This window comes from Ornithorhynchus anatinus, chromosome 4, assembly GCF_004115215.2.
Source record: "Ornithorhynchus anatinus isolate Pmale09 chromosome 4, mOrnAna1.pri.v4, whole genome shotgun sequence".
Classification (NCBI taxonomy): Eukaryota; Metazoa; Chordata; class Mammalia; order Monotremata; family Ornithorhynchidae; genus Ornithorhynchus; species Ornithorhynchus anatinus.
Genome location: NC_041731.1, coordinates 63,422,123 through 63,447,842, shown reverse-complemented (window position 1 = coordinate 63,447,842; position 25,720 = coordinate 63,422,123). Strand labels below are relative to the sequence as shown.

At 43.9% G+C, this 25,720-nt stretch overlaps 1 protein-coding gene across 1 annotated transcript in view; it reads left to right on the top strand.

The window, feature by feature from the left end:
- Positions 1-24,193, top strand: part of YWHAZ (tyrosine 3-monooxygenase/tryptophan 5-monooxygenase activation protein zeta) — a 30,597-nt gene extending 6,404 nt beyond the window's left edge. The window contains exons 3-6 of the mRNA XM_001509037.5: positions 19,767-19,890; positions 20,803-20,966; positions 21,073-21,168; positions 24,014-24,193. Coding sequence (XP_001509087.2) covers positions 19,767-19,890; positions 20,803-20,966; positions 21,073-21,168; positions 24,014-24,073 — 444 coding nt within the window. The 3' untranslated portion in view covers positions 24,074-24,193. The remainder of the gene's footprint in view (positions 1-19,766; positions 19,891-20,802; positions 20,967-21,072; positions 21,169-24,013) is intronic.
- Positions 24,194-25,720: the final 1,527 nt, after the last annotated feature.

Genomic DNA, 25,720 nt, shown 5'->3' with positions numbered 1-25,720 from the left:
AAGCAGGTGGTAACTGCACCATCTTTCTTTTTAAGGCTTCAGCCAGGCTTGAGATGAGTCTCAAAATAACTTGGCGTTTCAGGGTACATTAACCTGCCGCACCTGGTCGGTACCCAACACATACGCCCCTCTGCCCTTCTAAGAAGGGCCACTCTTTTCCCTTTTTTTGATAACTGACAGTTATTGCGCATGATGCTAGCGCTGGTTAGCCTGGAATAGCCTGGAGAGGAGTTTTAAATTAAAGGTCTTCTCGGAATGTAAGTTAGCTTTTACAATAATGAGAAAATGCTGGAACTTAGGACACTTGTTCTTTTCTCTCAAGCTGATTTTTTGTTTGTTTGTTTACTGGTGGGGGGAGGTATGTGGTTTTTGGGTTTTTTTTTCTTTCACTGGGCTCAGTTTTTGGAATCTTGAAAAACGTTATTCCAACAGGACAGTTGGCCTATTCAGTTGTGGAGCTATTAAGTGTGACTTCAGAATTTTGAAAATAGGCAGGATATAAATATCTTGAACCAATGCCTTTTTGTTGGGTTTTGGGTTTGTAATCAGAATGAGATTAGGGTGACTCCCAAGAGCTGGGGAAGAACTGGCAGAGAACACCTAAATATGCACTGATAATCCTTTTTGGATTTGGATGCTAGGAAAGAATAATTGGCGCTAGTCTTGGAAACAGACATATATTATTTTCCAAATATTCGAGGGACGGCAAGAGCAGTAAGCATTCGTAATGAGGTACATGGCTTAATTTTCCTCTTTGTTGCCAAGCAATTAAAACGGTTAACTTGCCTGTTTCCCACTAGACGAGGTGCAACAAACAAAGATTTCTTGAGGGAGGACACTTGTTGGCCTGGGTAAAAGCCAGAGAAGCACTCCGGCCTGCCGGGCGATCGTAAAGGTATCCCGACCCACCTGTTGTTGAAACCCCAGGCGCTTTGGGGTTTAAGAGGGGGCGGCGTGAAGATACAGGGAGGGGCCACCTGATCCCCTTACATTTCTGGAGAGAGCTGAGGATGGCCGGGAGGCCTTGTAGCGAAGGTAGTGCAGGATCACTATCCTGATGGAACGAAACAGGTTTTCTGGGGTTTGGGCTCGAGAATGATGTTACAAGTCTTCAGTGCGTGTCGTGGAAGGCACAGTTCAAGCTTAACGAGCATCATTTTCTAGCCGTTACAATTAGTTACCTCGTTTTTATAGACTTTGATTTATTAAGGTCACTTCTCATGGGCTAACTTGTTCTGCACTGAAATTTTCAGAGAACCAAGCTCTTACCTTTCCCAAAAGAATGGACAGCCCGAAAAGCTGCTGCTACTTCAGCTCGTGTTATATGCAGTGTTCTTTGGCTCTTGCGTTTTGAAAGAGTCTCTCCGATGTAAAATGCTTACCTCTACTGATGGAGAGGTAAATCTCTTCTACCAAATTTTGGCCTAGTGCCAGGAGATGCTGCACAACGGAGGGCCTGGTGGTGGTTTCTGAGACGATGTGTTTTGAATCACTCCGATGAAAATCAAATGGTTTGCCCATGGAAGCTCTGAATGGTTACCAGATGGGGAATCGGTCTCCCCCTGCTTCAGTTAGAAAGTGTCCTGATGTTACAGTGGGCCTCAGTCGGTTTCCGATCTCTTCGTGTAGAGAGGAATTTCTGCCGTTCCTGAACTAGCCTATCGTATCCCGCAAGTTGAGGGATTCCTCGGTGGGAGAGGTCATCTAGAGGTCCTCTAAAAAATATTTGGTTGCGCTTGCTCTAGTGACGCTGTGGGATTTAGGATTCTGACTCCTAAAAACCAAATGCTGCGTCGGGGCCCTTCCTCTTTAAGGGACAGTGAGTTCTCCATTACCCACGCTCCAGAAGGGATTATCGATATGACTGATATTAAAAGATCATCAGTGCCCATCTGTCACGCCGACCCTGATCTTCCGACTCAGGTTTTTCTTCTACCACTTGTCCTACTGCTAATCTAGCCCAGATCAGCAGAGCAATTTAGGGAAAGAGAGAGAAAAGCGAGATGGTGAGCTCCCAGTGGGGGACAGGGATGGGGAACAGGGACCATATCCTGCCTGTACACTTGAATCCACCCCCAAATGTCGATCAGTGCTCGGCACTTAGTAAGCGCTTAACAAATGCCATTTAAAAAACAAAAAAAGTGAAGCTGATGTAGCAGGACAGCTTCAGTCATATGAACTGGGATGGGAGGAGGGAGTGAAGAAAAGTTTGAAGTGGCAACGTGCCCATCCAGACACCTGCCTGAGCTTGAAACCCTGGGCTCAAAGCATCTCCACCCAATTGGAGTCTCAAACTAACGTCAATCAAAGATGGACCACGGGAAGCGGTGTGGCCTAGTGGAGGAGTGGGGAGTAAGGGCCTGGCTCTACCCTGGTTTCCTCGGCTCTAAAATGGGGGCTCGAGACTTGTTCTCCCTCCTCCTGAGACCGAGCCCCGTGTGGGGCAGGGCAAGTAGACGTAAGAGCTTAAACAAGTACCATAATAATAACGGACCAGAAATATGAACCTGGGCTGGACACTTGAAGAGGTGCTCTTGCAGCTGCGCCTTGAGATTTTGGGATATCCCTGGAACTGCCACCTGGGCAACCACCAACTTGGTCTCAGTCCATTCTGCTAAAACCCTGGCCATCTCCTGCTCTAATCCAGACAATGAGGGAGTTGGTGGGTTTTTGGGTTGTTGCTGTTTTTTTCCTGTTCTGAACACCATATAGCTCAATATTGGTAGTCCTGTGCAGAATGATTTGTCAGAACAAGATGTAGGTGAACCCAGTTTAGATTTGACAAACGGTACCAGATATTGTATATTTATCACTCTCTCAAGGAGCATACCTTACCAGCAGGTAGCTATCAGAAGCATCGGGCGTGCGGAGAAGACTACAGAAGGCTGCGTTTGACTGCTCTGCACATCTTGTCGACCAACTCTTAATTCCTCCGAGCACGTAGTACAGTGTAATGCACACAAGGCTTAAAAAGTACAATTGATTTTACCCTAGCAAGATAGATCTTTCGGCGCATTGAAATGTTTTCGGGCCTCAATTATCTGATCATTTGCATGGTCATTCAGTCGTATCTATTGAGCACTGATGTTATGCAGAGGACTGTACTAAGCGCTTGAAGACCTGGGTGCGAAGACTCGAGTCTAGTATTATAATCATCTTAACATTGCTAAATGCTTCTAATACAAATTTAGAATTTTCTGGGGAAGGTTTCTGAAGGCTTTCACGCACATAGAATATAGCTCAGCCAAGTAAAGTAGCACAGGTCCACAAAGAATAGATTAGATGACTTGGCAAAATCCCTTTCAATCCTGCAGCATATAAAAAGATCAAAGGAGAGATCAGAATACTTGGTCAAATCAGTCAAAATGTCATGTTATACCATATGCCACAGGGACTCCGTAACAGACCTTAAAGTAATCTAAGTAGAGTTCACAAAATTGGCATTGGAGACGAGGAAAAAAAGAGTCACTACACTTTTTCGGCATCTCCCCTACCCCATCCAAACTGTACAGTTTGGAGATTCTGAGCCTCAAAACCTCAGTGTACACCTTATTCCGTACTTAACCTAATTTTTAGTAAAGCACGCTTCCAGATGTTCCAGTGCTGTAATAAGCAGCTCCATACATGTCCCTTACGGATCTTTGATCTTTTTACATTTCTCTTCCCTAGAAGATCCCTCTGGGTCAGAGCGTTGTTTTATCTTTATACCCCTTTTTGTAGCCTCAGGTGACTTGTAGTTGAGAAAACAGAAGTGCTTGCTATGTTCTGGATCAGGGTTCCACTGCATCTTGCTTTTACCTGTCTTCAGTTCATTTACCTTAGTAAAATTTGCTATTTTGAGCAAGTGCATTACGTCAAAGGATTAAAGATTGTACAGCTTTTAGATGAAACTGCGCTGAAGTACTGTTGGTATTTTGAGAACTGTGGTTCAAAGAACAAGACCTAAGGATCCCCGATTTACATATATGGAGGCTTGAGTTAAAATGGGGCATTCCGTTAGCTGGGATCAGAAGCAAATGAGTCTATAAAGCGTTATTTATTTTGTTTTTGCTTTGGCACACCACTTGATGTAGAAACTTTCACCCATTAACTAAAATTGAAAGTGTGTTTACTGAAACTAGCCTTAATAAGTGTGTTGACCTTTTTTTATCTATGTCTTTAAAACATTTGGATAATCCATTATGAACCATTCAACATTTGTAAACTTACTTTTTTGAGAAGTGGCTTCACCGAGGGGGAAACCAATCAAAACTGTAGGCTACAACTTAAAAGCGTTTAACCGGAAAAGAGGAGAGTTTTGAAAAGATGAGCGTTTAAAACTCACTGTAGGCTAAGAGTGGTCTTGTGGTATCTAAGTTCTCTGTCAAGCACTGTACTAAGCGCTGAGGTAAATGCAAGACTATCAGGTCCCACATGGGGCTCAGGGTGTGAGGAGGAAGAATAGGTTTTGAATCCCCAGTCTGCAGATGAAGTTGGCACAGAAGGAAGTTGACTGACTTGCCCAAGGTCATAGAGCAAGCAAGTGGCAGACCTGGGTTTAGAGCCCAGGTTCTCTGTCTCCCAGACCCATGCCCTTTCCACTAAATATCCTTTCCTCCCCTGCTCTTCCCCTCCCCCCACAACCCCACCCTCTTTTCTTCCATGAAGGATTTTTCCAGAGCCATGTGGCTAAAATGGCAGACTGATTCTCAAGTGAGTTATGGACTGCTTGTAAAACTAACTGGCAGAGTCTAAATTCTTTGGGGTGGGGAATAGTGTGAATGTGGACTCCTGTCATTCCTGAATATTCTGCTTCTACATTTTGGTCGGTTGCCAGTCCAAACCAGGATCCAATTCAAAGTTCTTAACTATTTTTAAAATGCCAGTGTATGGTACCTGGGTAGCCCAAGAATAACCTAGGAATTGTTGGAAGATCAGATGTTTTAGTTGGGCTTCCAGTGTTTGGAGCAGAGTGAGCAGACCTGCGGCATGCTCTCTTCCTCTTTCCACTTTAAGAAGTCTTTCTCACCAAGAAAGTAATTAAAAAAAAATTCCTCCAACTTAAATTTATTCCATTTTAAAATGGTTACAAATGCATACTCATTTGTGGAGGCACCACCCCTGCTAGGGGCTTCACCTAATTTTAAAGTCCTCCCCAGAACAGAATTTTCTTAATCTGTTCTACTTTAGCTGAATTTGTCTTGAGGCATCAATCAGTCATTTCTTGAGCTCTTACTATTTGCAGAACACTGGACTAAGCTCTTGGGAGAGTTCAGTTCAACAAGAAGCAGACCCATTCCCTGCCCATAGTGAATTTAGTCACAGCATAAGATCTTGGATACTCAAAAATGGAGAAGACTGCCATGGCACAAACATAGGAAAAAGAGTTGCCAAATGTTTTGGGGGGCTTTTGTTCTTTTTTAAACCCTAATGTACCTGTCTTTATTAATTTTTCTAAACAAATTAACATTTCAGGAGTGAAACTTTTAGTACTTGACCAACAACTTCTTCTTCAGAAATAGAATTTAAAGTTCCTCTCTTGATGTGGTAGCTGATCCTTTAACTGAAGGGACCTTTAAGGTCCAGGAGGCCTTCTGTGAATAACATCTCATTTCCCCCGCCTATTCACCCTCCCCTCAGTTGCCTTTGAGCAGGGATGAGTACCCCTTATAAGCACTTCCCCAGCCCCAGAGCACTTAGGTACATATCTCTATGTTCTGCCTTCTTTCCTGTCTGAAACATTTTAATGTCTGCTTCCCCCTCTTGACTCTAAGCTTCTTGGGCGTCAAGATTACGAATTCTATTGCATTATAGTCTCCCATGGGCTTAGAACAGTGTTCTTCTGCATACAGCATTTAAATACCACTGCTGTACTGTACTTAGTCCCTGCACAGACACTTTATTCAATACCCACACCTGGGAGGAGGAAAAAAAAGGCAGTGGTGTTTACTGAAGGCATAATGTGTGCAGAGTGTTATACTAAGTGCCTGGGAAGGTATGATGTAATGGGGTTGGTAGACACAATCCCCGGCCGCAGGGGGAGACACAGACCTCAAGTTAAGGTACAGATAGGAGAAATCTTAGAGTTTAAGTGCTGTGGGGCTGAAGTGAGTATCAAAGTGCTTAAGGGTGGGGGAGATAGGCAGCCAAGTGTTTAGGTGAAGCAGAGGGGAAGACACGTGGGGAAATGAGGACTTAAAGGAGGCCTCTTGGAAGAGATGTGATTTTTAGGAAGGTTTTGAAGGCGCGGAGAGTGGTGGATTGTCAGCTGTGATGAGGGAGAGGAAGGATGTGGGGAAGGGGTAGGTCAGTGGTGGGATAGATGAGATCGAGGTCCCGAGAGTAGGTTGGGGTTAGAAGAGAATGTGTGGATTGGATTGTAGTTGATCAGTGGAGCGCGGGAGAGGTGACTGCCCTAAAGCCGACAGCAAGGAGTTTGGTGTGGAGGTTTAGGGGCAACGATTGGAGGTTTTTGACTAGGGAGATAGGGCCTAAAGGGCTTTTCGGAAAAACTGTCCCAGCGCAGCAAAGTGTAGGATGGGAAGAGACAGGAGGCCGATGCGGTTGTCATAGCAGGAAATATATGCTTGCATTAGCTTTCAAAAAAGTTGGATTCCTTGCCCTGCCCCCAGTTTTGCTCCCTCTTCCCTCCGGTGGGGCCAGATAAGGATTCTTTTTTTCTTTCGGGTAGACCATGTTTGAGCACCCTGTACTTTGAGCAGGTATCTGGTTTCTACTGTAGAGCGACTGCCCCGTCATACTTAGTGTGAGGTGGAGCCAGAGTAACGGGGGGATTGGCGAGAAGATTCATTTATTAGTCGCACGGCCCTGGCCAATACTTTTCTCGAGCAGCAGCCACTCTTCCACTCATATAAATAAACACAGTTGACTGAGGTAAAATTCCGTTAGTTCTCCTGTTGGTTTCTCCTCACCCCTCACCCCAAGACAAGGAGCCGGGTTTCAGGTATGCTTGTCTGTCGGCTGGAATTACCAAAAAAAGTCTCCTACCAAAGTTGCTTCATTTAAATATCAGTGGCTTTAGAACCATCTTAATTTTGGAACTTGAGATGACAGTGTGCACCGTCTTTGAAAAGTCGGCTGCTGACCTCTTCAAAGCACTTTCCCAGTGGAAAATGGTTTCTTGTCCTAGACAGGCCCTAGTTTCCTTTGATGGACTCCTTTAATTAGAACATTCACATTGTGAATCTGTGCCTTCGATGTGGTTTGTCTGAATCTCAAATGACCAATATTCACCTGAAAATTCCTCATGATTTCCACTGTAATCCAAATTCCACTTTATAAACAGCTTCCCCCCTTTTATCATGTCCTTGGTGCTGCTCTTCTCTTCCGATCTAACTCTCCTTTTAGTGCGCTTGTCCCTGTCCCTTTCCTTATCTCATGACTCCTTCCATGAGCTTCTCCCCCTATACTTGTTCCCTACTGCTTAAATTATGAGTGTCTTTCCTTCCTCTCGTTTCTGTGATTCTCCCTCTCTAATCTCCATCATCCAAGGAGGAGCCTCAGGCCCAATTCTCCCCACCTCCCCACCCTCATCCTCGTATATCGAAGGTTGCCCCTGTTCAAATTACTCCCACAAAAGAAAACTAAATGCTGACTGACTTGAGTGGAGCTCCAGGATTTCACCCTAAACTTGAAGTCAAATCCCAGTCATTTACTGGGTCCCTTCAGCCTGGGCGGAGGCTAGCTGGTGGAGCAAGGAGGGGATTTTAGATTACCTACTTCTTGGAGATGAGAACTGGGTTGATTGATACTCTAGATAGGACTCCTGCTGTTATGTAGTTTGTGCTTCTCTCCCATCAGAGACTGGGGTATACCTAGGAACTCTTTTCTACGGTGGTACCCTTTTTAAGCATCCAGCAGGGTCAGAGAAGGGGGTTAGGCTTCCCCTCCATCCCTTCAGAGCCCCAGTTTCTGGGCAGAGGGGCTGAAAATAGAAACCAGCTCATCGGGGGCGGGGTGGTGGGGGGGAGCAGATGTCTGAATTGAAATTAAACCTTTGGAGGTTGGGTGCAAAAGAGAGCTCTTTGAGTTCCATACCAGTGCATGTATAATTCAGACAGTATGAATCTAGGCAAATAATGATCCCATGTGATTTTTTTTTTTTGGTGGGGAGGAATGTGTGCACGTGCATTTCACTAGGTTAATGGTGAGAATCTACCATTTGGTCTCAACTAATGGTCCTAAAATGTAGATGCTAAGTATTTTTCTTCTCCGAAGGGTGGTTTTGGGGTTCCTTCAAAAACCAGAAGACCTAAACATGGAAGATGGGGTAAGAGCTGTGGGGGTGGGAGATTGGAAACAAGTCTTTAGAATTGTCATGCTAGGTCAACTCTACTGTCCATCCAGCCCAGTAAGTATCCTGTCTGACCATTGGCCCCAAAGGATATCTGGAGGAATGGTTATAGTTGTCTTCATCCTTGACAAACTGACCGGTTAACCTTCCTAACACTTCTTTGGATATCCCCTTCGGAAACAATCCGTTAATTGATCTAAACCGATGAACCACAAGAAACTTGGGAAGACTGAGAACACATATATGCTTATCACCGCTGACTGAAAAAGTGGTTTCTTCTGTTTGAAAGCGATCAGTTCCAAACGAACTTCTTGAGTATGTTGCTCCCTTTCAACAAAAGATCTGTATGGTCTAATTGGGGGGGGGGGGGGACAATTTTGGAGAGCAAGTAGGCTGATGTGCACCCTCTTTTTTTTTTTTTTTTGGTCATGGGACTTTTGAGTTTTTGCAACAAACATTAGTATTACGGGTGGCAATAGGAAATGGTGGCTTCTGGGTGGGGATAATGAACACTTTGTGGGCTGGTGAATTCTGGAGCATGACTAAGATTCTTGTGGCTGCCTGCCCTTTTTTTTTTTTTTTTTAAATCTATCTTCAAAGTTAACTGACTTAAGAACAACAGTAATCTAGCCTCCTTGAATGGAAGAGAGATCATTTCAAGACTGTGAAAGCTCTCCATGGATCCCCTCTAAGTCTCAGAAATTGGTTGCTGTTTGAACCCCTTTTCTCCTGCCGTTATTCTCTTTCATACCCTTGGTGATGGGGTGGCTAGCTTCGGCCCATACGCTCTCGCCCACATCCTAACTCTGGCCTGGAATGCCCTCCTCATATCAGGCAGATAATTGTTCTCCCCCTTCTTCAAAACATTATTGAAGCCACATCTCTTCCAAGAAGTCTTTCCTGACTAAGCCTTCCTCTCCTTTTCCCTCACTCTCTTCTGTGCCACTCTTATTTACTGATGTTTCATTCATCCTCCCTCCCATCCCCATAGCACATATGTATATATCTCTATATATCTATAATGGATTTATATTAATGTCTGTCTCCCCCTCTAGACTGTAAACTCGTTGCGGGCAGGAATGTCTGTTGTTAAATTGTACTCTCCCAAGTGCTTAGTTACAGTGCTTTGCACAAAATAAGCGCTCAGTAAATACCATTGAATCAATAAAGCCAAAGCAGACCAAGACACAGAATGGCATGGGGCGGGCTCAGGCTAATGTGGGTGCCCCTGTTCTAGCCTCCCTTCCTTCCTAGAAACTCGCAGTGTGCCACTGTAAGAACAGAAGGCTGGCCCTTCCCTCCCGGCCCCCCAAAAGGCCTACTCCTTCCTAGAGGTGAGAATGGGCACCACCTGGTCTTTAGTGTTCACACACTTAAGGCTTAGTTCAGATGTCGGGGGGGGGGGTGGCGTCTGTGCCACTGCTTAGGATTTTGGCCTTTGCAAGCCTCTACCGCACTCTGCCAACCATTTGCTCATATGCTATTTTTGGATACCGGAGGTGGGAACAACTTCTCCTGTCTGAGAGAAGTGGAATGATGATAGCCTTAATTCAGCTAAAGAGTCGATAAATACTGTCAACCTATCAAGGCTTTATTACTGGTTTAAATTTGAGAAAGTCTCCAACCTGCAAGTCATACAAGTTCTGTATCCATTGAGTAGGTGAAGTTAAATTTACTTCTGCTGCATGCAATTCTTCAAATTATAGATGCAATAGTCTTTTCCTACTGCAGGAGACAACTCTGTTTAAACCATAGTAATGATGGGAAGCCATCGCCCCAATGTCCTCAGAACTACAAATGAAAAATAACCTCTGCATATAAATGCCTGTTCCGGGATTAGCTGAATGTGCCTTATATCTAAACAGCTAAAATGATGGGAAGCAGCCTGGCCTAGTAGAAGGAGCACAGGCCTGGGAGTCAGAGGACCTGGGTTCTAGTTCCAGTTCTGCCACTCGTCTGCTGTGTGACCTTGGACAAGTCACTTAAGTGTGCCTGTTTCCTGAACTGTACGGTGGGGATTCGATGCCTGGTCTCCCTCCTAGTTAGACCATGAGCCCCATGTGGGACCTGATAGACTTGTATCTACCCCAGCATTTAGAACAGTGCTTAACAAATACTGTGATTATTATTAATTAGTATGACAATATAGAATTCAGTACTGGTGAGAGGGTGTGTGTTTAGTCTTTAGTAGAAAAACTTGACTTGTGAAGGCTTGCTGTTTCATGAGATTCCCAGCTTAATCTAATAAGGAAGAAGAGTCAGGAGATGGCCAGGGACTAAAGTTGAACCTTAGGAAGGTGGATGGAGCACTGTGGGTGGAAAAAATGTCAACCCCATCAGTCTCTGTGTCATAAAAGAACACAGTGTTACCACTTCGTGGTAGAAATGCTCTTAGCCCAGAGAACGTGATGTTCCTAACAGAGCAGCGAAGCTACCTGTGCTCCAAAGCTCCCCTCAGCCTGTAGAAAAGAAGGGAGATAGGCCAGGAAGAGCCAGACAGGATTGTTGTCCTTACTGTTCTCCCAACCAAACACAAACAAGTAGATGACTGGAAAAAGCTTCTCCCCACTCCACCCGCTTTTTACCTTCTCCACTCTCCTCCGCCCACTCCGCCAAGCCCAGAGTCACTGCCTTGGTGATGGTAGGAACACAGTCTACTCCTATTACACCGCTGCTCTAATGAATTGGGCCGGGGCCCCGCTCGGTGGAATTTTTCGCTAGGGGCGATGACAGCCAGGGCTCGGGCCACTGCTAAGGTGGTGGGCGCAGTAGAGAATTAGCCTCGTCTACCCCGACCCCATGTCGCACACCAGAATTCTGGTCATCTTCACTTTGTGGAATGACTAGACCGAACTACAAAGAATACCCTATCTTCAGCTCTGCTGTTTAGACCCATTTTTTCTTGAGAGCCGAAACATCTCTCCCGATTTCCAGAATGCCATCTTCTGGCTTCAGGCGAGGGTAATTTAAAGGGCTCAGGAATTATCTGGGAGCAACTGATCGGTGACGGTCGATTTTGGCAGTAAGAAGCCAGAAACCGCCGTACTGGACTGTCTGAGAGGATGGGTGGAAGAAATGTTAAAGAAAAGATGTGGGACGCACAAGTCAGGCATTTTGAAGTGACCAGATCACCTCATAATGAAGGAGCAATGGGTTCTCATTTGAATATTGATCTCATATTGTGCATGAGACCAAAAAGTTAGTTGCGCAGATAAGGAGCAATGCATTAAGCGCTTCGTACAGTGCTCTGCACACAGCGCTCAATAGATGCAGTTGAGTGAATGAATGAATCTGGAGCTCTAGCCATGTCCTGACGCAGGTAGCACAGCCCTTGTAAATGTGAAGGAAGAGAAGTATGAGTTTTGTGAGTAGGTACTAAGCACTGTGCACCAGATGCTACTGAGCATTGAGGTAGATAGAAGGTAATCAGGTGTGGCACAGTCCATGTCCCACATGGGCTCACAGTTTTCAGCCCCCATTTTACAGATGAGGTAACTAAGTCACAGAGAAGTTATGTGATCGGTCCAAAGTCACACATCAACCAGGTAGCAGAGCCAGGACTAGAAATCAGGTCTTCTGACTCCCTGGCCAGGGGTCTTTCCACTAAGCCATGTTGCTTACATCTGATGGGGGAGATAACGGTAAAATAGTTACAAAAGAGGTTGAATCAAGTGGACCTATAAATCGATAAGTGCCAGAGTTGCCTGGGAGGATGACATGGCGCAGGGTGTTTGGAAGTAAATCAGAGGAAAGATGAGTGTCCACTGAAGTGGCATGGAAACAAAGCACTGGACAGGTCTCACCCATTGCATCTCAGACTCCTCCCTTCCTCACCTATTTTCCTCAGCGAAAAAGCTCTTTGAACCTGGCTACCAGTTAGACTATCCCTGCCCTCTGTCCCCTCAATGGCTACTGACCTGTAAACCTGCTGTGTGGAGACCTAACCAGGGAACTCTATTTTTCACGCTGACTTAAAATCTGCCCTGTCTTCTTCTGTGCCTGATAAGGAGAAGAGATTAGCCACCTTTCATGCTTCTGCAGTCCCCTGGGAAGGAAATGGTCTCCAAGTCTCCTTATCAGTGTAACTACCTCACTGTGGAGAGCCATGTTTTCTCAACAATAAGAGGGTGGCCTCTGAATGAACTAGTACCGGAATCAAAAATAGTTTTACAATTGGGTGATAACATCAAGACTACATTACCTAGTACCATATTTCTGGGAATTACTGAAGTGGCCGCTGGCCTCCTAGGTTAACAAGTGTATGAACCAGACAAAGAAGAAGCACTCAGGAAAAAGAATTGAGTTGGTGACTTTGTACCTCAGGCTTTTTATTTTTTTTTTCTAATAGGTTAACACGAAGCGAGCAAGATAATGTTAGATTATAATTAAGGATACATAAATATAAAAACCTCTTTACTAGGTGGACTCTGACAAAGGGCCCAGGGCAAGTCACGTACGTTTTCTGGAAGACCTCAGTTTCCTCCTCTGTAGAATAAAGAGTGTAATGCCTGTTGTGTAACCTGTGAGCCTCGTGTGGGACAGGGACTCTGTACCCCCTGATGGTCTTGTTTCTTGTGTCTAATACAGTGCTTGGCATATAGTAAGTGCTTAACTACCATTGTTGTTAGAGATGCACCCCATTGCGGTGGCCACATTTTCAAAAAAATAACCTGGCTGTTGCATGGGGCACACTTTCCCCACAGGCTTGTGCGTAATAAATCAAGATCCATTCCAGAGCGTCGAAAAACCGCATGAAATTCCATTATGCTATATAATAAACATCATTAAGCTTGGCTAATCTTAACACAGTTTAAAAATTAACATCACAATCTTCACGTTAAAATTTTAAACTAAAACCAAATTTGTTTAAAGAAATTAACACCTAAAAACAAGAAGAGATACAGTTCCATGCTTATTGTGGGCAGGGAATGTGTCTACCAACTCTGATAGAGCAGCGTGGCCTAGTAGATGGGATACGGGCTAGGGAGTCAGAAGGTCATGGGTTCTAAGCCCAGCTCTGCTGCTTGTCTTCTGTGATCTTGGGCAAGTCCCTTCACTTCTCTGTGCCCCAGTTAATTCATCTGTAAAATAGGGAATGAGACTGTGAGCCCCTTATGGGACCAGGGACTATGTCCAACCCGATTTGCTTGTATCTACCCCAGCACTTAGTACAGTGCCTGGCACATAATAAGCACTTAACAAATACCCTATTATTATTATTACCACTCTCCCAAGCACTTAGTTCAGTGCTCACATTTGATTTATGGACTGTCTGATTAATTACCCAACTACTCAGAGTCTCTCTGAGCTGTGCGACAAAGCCCTCTCCTCCAAGGGCTTCCTGGCCCCCTCACACTCTGTGCTGCTCCTTGATTTGTAACCTTGAATTCTAACCTGAACAGCAACACCCCTGCTACCTCCCAGCCGGTTGCAGCAGTCCTACCCCAAGCCATTATCTCCCCTACCTTCTCTTCATCCCACCCGGCTCCCGCTCAATAGGGAAGCCAAAGCTGCAAGTGTGTGAATGGGAAGTGGGGGAGGAGCGGAGGGGACCGGCTGCTGTTGTGGTCGATGTGAAGGAGGTAATTAAAGAGAGAACCAAAGAATTACCACAGAGCAGAGTTCAGCACATAGGGAGGGCTAAAAAGAGGCCAGGGCGAGGGGAGTGAACAGAATCAACCTACGGTGATGGGACGAGACAGCTAGGCTGGAGCTTAAAAATCCTGGAGTGTGCCAGCAAGTTGTGAAGGTGTTCGGGATGTTGGGTCACACCTGTATGAATCTGTATATAGAGTTAGTTCTGCACAGTACCTTGTTTCCAAGCGGGACATCCCAAAGATTTGGAATCGAGAAGCAGCACAGTCTAGTGGAAAGAGCACAGGACGGGAAGTCAGAGACCTGTGTTCGAATCCCAGCTCTGCCAAGTGCTTGCTGTGTGACCTTAGGCAAGTCACTTCTGTCCTTTAGCTCTTCCTCCTGCATAGACTATGAGCCCAATGTGGGAAAGTGACTGTGTCCAATCTAACTTGCATCTACTCCAGCACTTAAAACTGTATTTGAAACATTGTAAGTGCTTAACAAGTACCATTTAAAAAAAAAAAAAAACTTAAGGAAGCTGCTGTTGCCTGGGAACAGTAGAGATCTCTGCTTCTTAGTAACTTTTGTGATACCCCTGTCCCTCCCCTTCCCACCTCCCCCCCCCCCCCACACACAAAAAAAGCTGCCTTGAAATTCTGGAGGACCAGCTTTAAAGCCTTATTTATAAACTACATGATCAGTATTCTTTACACTGACCTGTGAGGCATCATTTGGATTAATGGGTTTGAGCTCATCAATTGATCTTAGACCTTGTGTTGACAGTTTTTGTTGAAGATTCTTCAGTCTCCTGACTTAATAGTTCCTAGTTTGCTTCTTAATAATTATGGTATTTAAGCGCTTACTATGTCTTGGTTCCTGTACAAAGTGCTGTGGTAGGTACATGATAATCAGGTCTCACATAGGATCCATAGTCTAGGGGGAGGATAGGTATTGAATCCCCATTTTGCAGATGAGAGAATTGAAGCACAGAGAAATGTAGTGACTTTCCCAAGGCAGGCGAGGGTGGGTTGGAAGTTTATGATTGTGAACCTTTATCAGTGATTTTCCAATTTTCTTTGATTTTTCATTCAGTAGTATCTATTGAGTGCTTACTATTTGCAGAGCCCTGTACTAAGCGCTTGGATTGTACAGTTGTACAGCTTAGTTGAGTAAACAGCTTTTTTCTTAAAGCACCTTGTAGCAGACCTAAGTCCTTCTGAATACCTGCACACTTTTGAGCTCTCTCCATTAGGGTCATCTTTAATGACAGTTATAAGATCTTGAAAAATGATGCAAGACTTTTGAACCCCAAGAAATGAGCTGCTATTTTGGTATCTTGCAGTGATGCATTGGCTTGTCGAGGCATAGTGAGGTCTTGTTGAACAACAACTCTGAAAGCGATGCAGTTAACTTGCTGACATTCCTTTTTTTACCCAAATGACCTCAAACTCTCATCTGGTGTAGTTTTAGGTGCGGGGCAGGTGGGTGGTTTAATGATACTTAAGCGCTTATTATGTGCCAGGCACTTTACTAAGTCCTGGGGTAGATGCAAGTTAATCAAGTTGAACACGGTCCATGGCCCACATGGGGTTCACAGTCTTAATTTTTCTTCTCTTCTCTCTAGACCGAAAGCTCATTGTGGGCCAGGAACATGTGTGTCAACTCTTGTATTATACTCTTGAAGCGCTTAGTACAGTAAGTGTTTAGGAAATGCCATGATTGATTCTTCCTTGAATTGGAATCCCTATCTGCTTTCGACAGGGTTCCAATTACTTTGGGTGCTGATTCTGAGCCTAATATGAATGATTCATCGATAGTATGATAGGCGTTTCCTTCTCCCTTCACTTCCCCATTCAAAGGTCACATTTTTACAAGTCCCAACTGTTTTGTGGAGGAGAAGCCTTACAGTGCCTGCCACTCCTTAGCAGAAGGGGTTAAAATGCAGAGTCGGGGGCAGAGGTTGTCTGTATTTTGTTTTCAGACCCCGGTGAAACATAGGCGAAGTGCGATAGCAGTCTTCACAGGACAAATGGAAAAAGCCAATGCTTCCAAGTAGCCGCTTTGCTGAAATGTAGCATTTCTCTTCGTCTTTGACGGTTATGATTACTAAATCCACTGGGGTTCAAAACTTGAAGTTTTTCTCACCTCCAAACTGGGAGTCCACCGTAGATTTTTGCATTTGTTACAAAGCATCTGGTTATGCCTAGAGGAGCAGGAAATGGCCTGAAAGACTGGATCTTTCATGGTGGTAGAGGTGAGCAGATTAGCACCTGGATGGCTCCACTCATCTCTCATTCATCCCACGTATGCAGTCTGTCCCCAAATTCCGTCGGTTCTACCATCACAATACTGCTATCGTCCCTACTTAAGTTCTGCATCAGCGTCCTTGCTGACCTCCCTCCTTTCTCTCTCTCCCCATTCCCGTTCATATATTCGACTCTGCCACACAGATTATTTTCCTAAGAAAAAAAAATTCAGTCCACTGCTTCCTACTCCTCACTGATTTATAGCCCCAACTCGTACGCTTCACTCCTGCAACAACAACGTATTCACTGTATCTCAAACGTGTCTGCCTCACTGCCGGCCCCTTGCCCACATCCTCTCTCTGTCTGACGTGGAACTCCTCCCCCATCATATCCGACAGATCACCACTCTCCCATCTTCAAAGCCTTATTAAAACCACATCGCCTCCAAGAAGCCTTCCCCAATTAAGCTTTTTTTTTTTAAAAAAAAGTGTGTTTGAGCATTTTCTACGTGCCAGGGACTGTACTAAGCTCTGTGATAGAGACAGATTAATCACACAGCAGACAAGTGGTGGACCTGGGACTAGAACCTAGGCCTTTGCTCTTTTCACTTGGCCACACTGCTTCTCTCTTTCTCAACTGTCCCTCCCTTCTGCATCACCTTTGCATTTCAATCTGCACAGCACTTATGCACATATCTGAATTTATTTATGTTCATGTCTGTCTCCCCCTTGATACCGTCAGCTCCTTGAGGACAGGGAATGTGTCTACCGACTCTTTTGTACTGTACCCTCCCAAGTGCTTAACACAGAGCTTAGTAGAAGAGTTATTTCCCCTCCTTGGTTAAGATCTTTTGGTATTAGATTTCATCTCTGTCAACTCTTGAATGTAAAAGACAGGAATTCTGCACACCCTAAATGCAGATATATTCATTCATTTCTTAAATTTGCTCATCCACTTTAAGGTACAAGACAGCCAGTTTATTTTACTTACTGTCTCCCCTACCCCTGGAACATTATCAGTCTTGTAGAGGAGGCCCATATATGCAGGGGAGGAGTCCTTTGAACTAAGCATTCATTCTTCAGTTACATTAAGCACTTACCATTTGAAGAGTACTGTACTGAGCACATAGCGCTTAACAAATTATTATTACAATATAGCAATAAGCAGCCATATTCCCTGCCCGCAGCAAGCTTACAGCCTAGAGGGGGAGAGGCATTAATATAAATAAGTAAAATCACAGATATGTACATAAGTGCTATGGGGCTGGAAGGGGGGGATGAATAAAGGGAGCAATTCAGAGCGACGTCGAGAGGAGTGGGAGAAGAGGACAGTCTTCTTGTGGATGGACGGTCATCTAGACAAGTGAGGTGGTCTCCCTCAGAAATAGACTTTTAAAGGAAACCATGTCATCCATTCCCATGGTGCAAGGTTATAGACTCTTCCAAACCAAAGTACCATCATTTGGCCGTCTATCACTTTTCAGGCCTCGGGGCAGTTTCCGGTGCTGTTAATCACTAGCTACAGGTAGCCAAAAGAGACAGGACCCGTGTAACCAGTGTTCAGAAGTGATGGGAGAGCATTCTTTCTCAAGCTCTGGAAAGAAAGGCTTCGGAGTGAGACTTGGGTAGTTTCTAATGAGCATGTCTTACCTGGGGGAAAATGAGTTCCAAGGATCGATCCAATCAGTGGTATTTATTGAGCACTTACTATATGCAGACCACTGTACTAAGCCCTTGGGAGAGTACAGTACAACAGAGGTGCTAGACATGTTCCTGCCCACAAAGAACTTACAGTCTAGAGAGGGAGACAGACATTAAAATAATACTCTAGACTGTAAACTCACTCTGGAGAGAGAATTTGCCTGTTAATATTGTACTCTCCCAAGCACTTAGTACAGTCCTGTGCAAGCAGAAAGCGCTCAATAAATATGAGTGACTACATTTAGATATGAACATAAAATAATTATGGTATTTAAGTGCTTAGTGTGTGCCAGGAACTGTACTGGACAGTAAGGTGGATACAAGCAATGTTCTGTGGGGCTGAGGGTGGGGTGAAGTGCTTCAAGGGTTTACTACTGCGGTCCACCTTCCTTATTGACTCTCGTGTGTGACAGTGTTGAGGAAGGATTGGGGCTGAGGGGGAAGGGGGCAGTCCTCACCTGGAAAGCCTGGCCTGGGACCTTGTTCCATTTGTTCAGCCCTTTACCAGAAATAATGATGGTTTATTACAGACAATTATTACTTTACCTTTCAGTCCTCTGCCCTTAGTGTCCAGAGTCTCAGCCTAGATAACTCATGGGCCTTCTTCTAGCTCAGGCTGTGGTTGTAAGGCCTTATCCTGCCACTGCTGCCTTTTTTTAATCTAAAAATCTTTGTCCTCTGAGACCACCCCAGTTGTGCTCCTTAATAAATAGCAGTCCATGATGATGAAGTTTTAAATTAGTCATTTGGAAGGACAGGCATTTAATTCTGGAAGGGCTGTTACTGGCATTGTTTGGAATCCTTGTGAGTGGAGTTTTATTTCCAAAATCTGTGTAGGGTTCTTTGAGTCTTAGAAGGTGCTGTTGGGAGTAAGTTCTTAGAGAAAAGAGCTTGTGAAAAAAAGTATATAAAGGGGAGTGAGGAAAGAATTAAATATGCTAAATGGCTGTCAAATGCAGGGGGAAGGGAAATCTAGGCATCTAGTTCATAAGCAAGCTTTTTTTCTACCAGATTATCCTGTGCTAAATTGTGTACTACAGTCAGATGGTGATGGCAGCGAGTTCTTCAGTTTTAGTTTTAATATGATGATAATAATGGTATTTGTTAAGCACTTACTCTGTGCCAAGTACTATTCTAAACCCTGGGGTAGATACAAGGTAATCAGCTTGTCCCACGTGGGGCTCAAAGTCTTAGTCCCATTTTACAGATGAGGTAACTGAGGCACAGAGAAGTGAAGCGGCTCGTCCAGGGTCACCCAGCAGACAAGTGGCGGAGCCGCGATTAGAACCCACGCCCTCTGACTCCCAAGCCCGTGCTCTTTCCGCTGAGCCACGCTACTTCCCCTAGCCATGCTGCAGTCTGTAAAGGAAAAACCTGGCTGGAGTAATGTTTAATCTTTTTGATCTGCAAAGAATTGTCAGAGTATGTCATGGGTAAAATGTCCTTTATTCCATGTCAGTGACTCAAGTAGACCTGAAGATTCGCAGAGGGGAAGTTGAATGTGGCCGCCTTTTGGAGAACAAATATTAGGTTGTCATGAGACGAGTTACACAGGAGTAGTCGGGATAGTTCACTAAGATTTGAAGGGCACAGGCTGGTCATGAATGAAGCACACTTCTCCGATAGAGGTTCACTCGGGATTACATTTGCTCCAAGTCATCGGGATACTTGGGGCTATCCTATAATCCTTCCAGAAACGTATTCTTTTGCCTACCGGCTGCACGAATGCCAGTTCATTCCTTGACCGTGAAGCAGCATTCCAGGGGTTAACTAGAATGTTTGTTAGGAGTAGTTTGGTGTAGTAGAGGCAGATATCCTTGACTGCTTATCCTCTCTTTTCCTACTTAGCTAAGTGTCTACTGCCCATTAACCGATTTCCTTGGAAACGTTTTGGTGTTTATTTTCATTTCTCGTTCTAATCATTTTCATTCTTATTCTTTTCTTTCCAAGTCTCTATTGGAAAAGTTCTTGATTCCCAATGCCTCACAAGCAGAAAGCAAAGTCTTCTACTTGAAAATGAAAGGAGACTACTACCGTTACTTGGCCGAGGTCGCTGCTGGAGATGACAAGAAAGGTACGTCTTCGCAAGTGGGTCCGAGAGGGTTGGTACGGCTAATGTTGTAGGATGACCACTTCCATGGGGACTGTTAAAGTTCAAAAATGGCTTGTCAGGTCTTTGAAACCCAAGAACTCAAGGCTTCTTGTGGTCTTTGCCTTTTTTCTAAAAAAAATAAGAAAGCAATCTTCTAAAACACCTTCATTTTGGTGGTGAAGGAAGTGAACTTACACCTCACGTGTGATTTCTTTGATCGACAACCAACATACTGAATTTGGAGCACAGAGTAAAAAGATTTTTTTCCTGGTGATTCTTCTGTACCACTGTCTATTTTGACATGTTGGATCCTCTTTAGTAGATGGCCTCCTTAAAATCTAACTGATTACAGCTTCTAATGAGGCAGTGGAATCCTCAGGAAGAGCCCAGCGTTAATAATGTATAATGTTAACTGGAATTTTTGGTCATCATATTTGTCAGCACACAAACCTGCAGGTTGGGACAGAGATGAATAAATTGAAGATCGGCAAGTCTAAACAGAACTAGCAGATACTGGAAATGCTTGCCGGATTTTTCTCTTGGAAATTTGACCACCAGCTTAGTGTAATCTCCCGGAAGCCAAGACCTCCCTTTTTAGTCATTTTTAACTCTTCAGAATTAGTAATATTTTAAAGCTGGAGTGTTTTTAATCGTCTATTAAATGGCACTTCTCCTTTTACAGATGTTAGATTTCTTTAGATGCTTGGGCCCACATGAGAGCCATTTTTTTCACCCATCAGCAATGGAAGCAAAAGTTATTTTCTGCCCCTTGATAAACTTTACACAATAAGATTGAGGAATAATGTTGAAATAATTGCAAATATACCAGAATCATTTTTGGACCTTCTGAAAGTAGAAGCAGTGCATATTTGTGAACTTGTATTCTTCCCCCAGGGATAGTGGACCAATCACAACAGGCATATCAAGAAGCTTTTGAAATCAGCAAAAAGGAGATGCAACCAACACATCCCATCAGATTGGGTCTGGCCCTAAACTTCTCCGTGTTCTATTATGAGATTCTGAACTCCCCAGAGAAAGCTTGCTCCCTTGCAAAGACCGTAAGTAGTTTTTTTTTGGTTTGTTTTTGGGGTTTTTTGTGTGTGCATGTATGTGAGAACTTTCCCAACTTAAGCCATAAAATATATATCTTTTTTTAAATCACAGGCTTTTGATGAAGCCATTGCTGAACTTGATACATTAAGCGAAGAGTCATACAAAGACAGCACACTAATAATGCAATTACTGAGAGACAACTTGACAGTAAGTACAGTACCATTAAACTTGTTTTATTAATCAAGGTATTTAAAAAGTGAAGAAATGCACTTTTACTTCTTTGAGATTTATGACTAAAATAAATAAGAGCAATTAGCTAGCAGTAGCTTGGTTTTATCCCTAATGTGATTCATCCAGATGAGCCAAAGTCTTGGAAGGTACAGCTCAGCTAAGATCTAATTTTGAAGAGACGCAAGTTTATTGAATACCTAGAGTTCAGATTCCAAATTTATCTCGCCACCCAAGTGATCTAGTGAGTTTTTTCAGTGGCCTCATTTTCAGTTTTTGAAACTCCACCGTTTGCTACATGTTGAGAAATGTGGCCTAAGATCCAGCATATAGAAGCTGCAGTATTTATAGGATTAAAGGGGTGCTGTCGTGAGGTAGGAAATTATTGTCATTGGTTTTTGTTTACCCGTTGTTGGTAATAAATGCATGCTCTTGAAAATCTCCTGGCTCAATATAAAATTATTTGTTCCTTTGGAATAGAATTGTTTTGACTTTTTCAGCCTGGAAGAATTTCTTCCTGCTCTAAGAACAAGAGTGCCACTCGAACCACTTAGCCGTTAATGGTAGTTAAAACCTCTCTCATTTAGGTGCACATAGCCACCTTTTGTTTCTTATCTATAAATCTGGCATGTTAGCCCACTTCCCCATAAAGATGTTTTGATTGGAATGTGCCATGCTATGTGAACCCCTTTTAGTTTTAGCCTTAAATGTGTGTGTTTTGGGGGCAGGAGGGCGTTCCTCTTTATCCTTGGAACAGGGTTTACTGCAGTCCCTGCACCCCTAAAGTGACCCTTTAGTTGATCTTCAAAGTCAGGTAGTTTGTCAGATTGGTTTCCTGGGTTTTGACTTTTTGGCACCAATGTGTGAGGCCTTCGTTTTAATGAGTGCTAAAATGTATGGTTTCTGTCCAGAAGAGAACAAATTTCTAGTGGTCCTTATTTCACAGCAAAATACACCAATATATTAAATGCCACAATTCCCATTTTTTGTCGCCAGCACCTTTAACATCTCACTAAAAGAACTTTTGCCTTCTCAGGCTAGGTGTTGCTCCTGACTTTTTTCAGTAGATCGGAACTTCCCTCAAAACTAAGCATTGCCCTTAATTTTTCTTTATTTCCAGAGGCGAGAGAGAGATGGTGGGCGATTTTTTTTTCACTCCCTTGTTTAAAACTATTTTGCATTAATGTTGCATGGACTATCTCATTTGAGCGGCACTGATTGCTGTTTGTATATTCAAAGGGAGATTTTTCAGTTTTGTAGCCTGTGGTCTCAGCCAGACACTGAGGAAACAGACACATTCTGTTAGCTACCAAGATTCCTTTAAGCAAAATATGGAATGACTAGATCAGGGGCCTCTCATGTCTATTTATGAAAATGTTTGAGTTCAGTATGTTCGAGGTTTCCTTTGAACATAACATTTTGTATTGCACCTTTGTAGTTTCATTTTTTTGAATGGTTAGCAGGTGATTTAGTCCATTGATTCCCATGTGCCAGATGTGACATGTGGTTCAAAAAAGCTGAGTTGGTTACCAAGCAAAACCTGGCTTGGCCAGCTGAAGCGTGGAGGAAAGGGGAGCGAAGAGGTGGTAGAGCTTGGGGAAGGGATAGGAAAGGATGCAGAGAATGCAAGACCCAGCAGGCAGCCTTTGAAGGTGTTTTGGGTCTCTCGGAGCTCAGCTCAGCTGTTTAGCCCTGGTGGTGAGTGAAGTTAAGGATCCAACTAAAAGCCCTGTAAATTCAAAAGCAGTGGGTTCACCCCCCACAGCTGGAAATCTGGGAACACCAGCTTGGAATTGCTGCACCCGACTTCTCTCCCCAGCTCCCTGCTTAAAATCCCTCTCAACTAACTTCTTCCTAAGTGCCAACCTGAGTGTGGCTATGCCTCATCCATTGTGTGGGTTTGGTTTTTGCTTTTTGTTTAATCATTTCTCTAGTCCCCACTCCTCAACTCCAACCCACTCAGGAGGCTGATCTCTAGCCCAGCTGCTTCTGAACTCATATCTGGCTTGCCAGAAATCACATTAAAGGTGGTGGCGAATGAGAAGGACTCCTAATAAGTAACAATAAACATTTTGTTGCATCCACAATTGGAAGGCAAATTTGTACATCAACTTTTGTCCTCTGTATTTGAAAATGACACTGCCATTCCCCCCCACATTCCCAAAAAGCAGCTCAAATCTGCTTATGCTAAGAACTGCAATATTAGCTCTATTTTGGGAGTAGGCCTGGTTAAAATCGGACTCTCATGCTGGTGGTCTGTGATATGGAGGGTCCCCTTTAGTCGTGAAGAATAGATACTCTTCCTCTGGTTCTCCATGGAAACCACATTTAGTTGAGTCTATCGTCAGGCTGACTTCCAGTGTGTATTCTGGTTACTCTCTACTCATGCTCCCTGCCTAACACAATCTGCCAGCACAATCTCTGTTGTTCTTAGCCTGAGGTTTGGGAGGTAGCTCAGTGGCCGAGGAGGGCGTTCGAATAAAAACTCTTAGAGCACGTCTCAGCTTGCACCTCCTTCTCCTTTCTCCGGCGGCCAAACCCCGTCTGCTGACTTAGCCTACAAAATCTTGACGCGTTAGCTGGGCTGTAAGGGTTGGTAATGCTTCAAACCAGATTTTAATCGTGACCCTTGTGCAGTTGACTGCAAAATGTGTGTCTCTCTGTGTCTCTCTCTCTCTCTCACACACACACACCTCCCACCCCTTCCCCCCTCCAAAAAAAACGCTTCCTCCGTGTCACCAGATCAGAAAACCTGAATGTTACGAATAGCATCATTTTGGTTTCTCGTTTTCACACATGCGAAAATCTGTTTTCTCTCCATCAGTTGTGGACATCGGACACCCAAGGAGATGAAGCTGAAGCAGGAGAAGGAGGGGAGAATTAACCAGCCTTCCTACTTTTGTCTGCCTCATTCTAAAATTTACACAGTAGACCATTTGTCATCCATGCTGTCCCACAAATAGTTTTTGTTTACGATTTTATGACAGGTTTTATGTTACTTCTATTTGGATTTCTATATTTCCCATGTGGTTTTATGTTTAATATTAGGGGAGTAGAGCCAGTTAACATTGGGGGGAAGTTATCTGTTTTCATCTGAGGTGGCCAATATGGGGATGTGGAATTTTTATACAAGTTTTACAAGTTTGGCGTAGTACTTTTGGTACATTGTGGCTTGACAAGGCCAGTGTTAGTTTCCATGTCTGAGCAAAAGAGACCTGCCTACACATATTGGTCTGCCTGGGTGGGGTTGGGGGCGGGGGGGTGGGGGCTAAGGGGAGGGGGCGGGATGGGGGGCGGGGTGGGGGGGGATGGGGAGAAAGTGGAGAAAGGATTAATTGGTTCCAGCCACAGGTGTAGTTATTGTGGGTACTTTAGGGTCGGAGCAGTCGTGGCTGTGGTAGAAGCAGATGGCTCATGGTGTGACAAGTCAGGCCATGTCTGTCTGCGGCATATACAATCTCAACGTGGACACCTTTAGAACTGCAGCTGCGAAAGTGTTCCTTAGGACAAAGTTTGAACCCAGTCAATTTACTCTGGAGAAGGGCAGAAAACGGTTCACATTCCATTCTTTGTAAAGTTACCTGCTGTTTGCTTTCATTATTTTTGCTACACTCATTTTATTTGTATTTAAATGGTTTTAGGCAACCTAAGAACAAATGTACAAGTAAAAATGCAGTAAAAATGAAATGCTTGGTATCGATAACTTCACTGCATATCAAGCACAGCAGTAAAACAAAAAACCCATGTATTTAACTTTTTTTAGGTTTTTTGCTTTTGTGATTTTTTTGATACTTGCCTAACATGCATGTGCTGTAAAAATAGTTAACAGGGAAATAACTTGAGATGATGGCTAGCTTTGTTTAATGTCTTATGAAATTTTCATGAACAATCCAAGCATAATTGTTAAGAACATGTGTATTAAGTTGATGTAAGTGGAATAAAAGTTTTATGAATGGACTTTTCAACTACTTTCTCTACAGCTTTTCATGTAAATCAGTCTTGTAAGTTCTGAATCTTCTCTAAAGTAAACGTGTTACAAAAAAAAAAAAGATACGCCCACTTGGCTAATATGAACCTTTAATCAAGTTTTCCAAGAAGCAGAAGTACCATATCGTTCCAAATAATACCTGTCTGCTTAATATTTAGATGGTTATTCAGGCTGTCAGCCGTTTTTTTTTCCCCTCCCGTGAATAAAGTTAAGCACTCCTGAATAATTTTTGCTATGTGGTATCTTCTACTTTTTTGGTTTTGTTTGTTGGGGGGAGGGTGTTTAAAGCAAGCCGCTACATGTTAGCCTGAGGCCCTGGGCGGCATTTTAACTACTGGTAGCTTGCGTTTCCAGATTCATTTCTGAGTTCCATCTCTCGACTGCCATACTGCCATTCATAATTCTGTACCACCCACCTATGTTTTGATCCCATTTTCCTCCCGTTGCCTTATCTTTCACCACCCCCTGCCTTCCATCCCCCCTCTTTCCCTTGTTCCCCTTCCCCGATCTGTCCTGCTTTAACCTGCTCAGAGTTGGACAAGC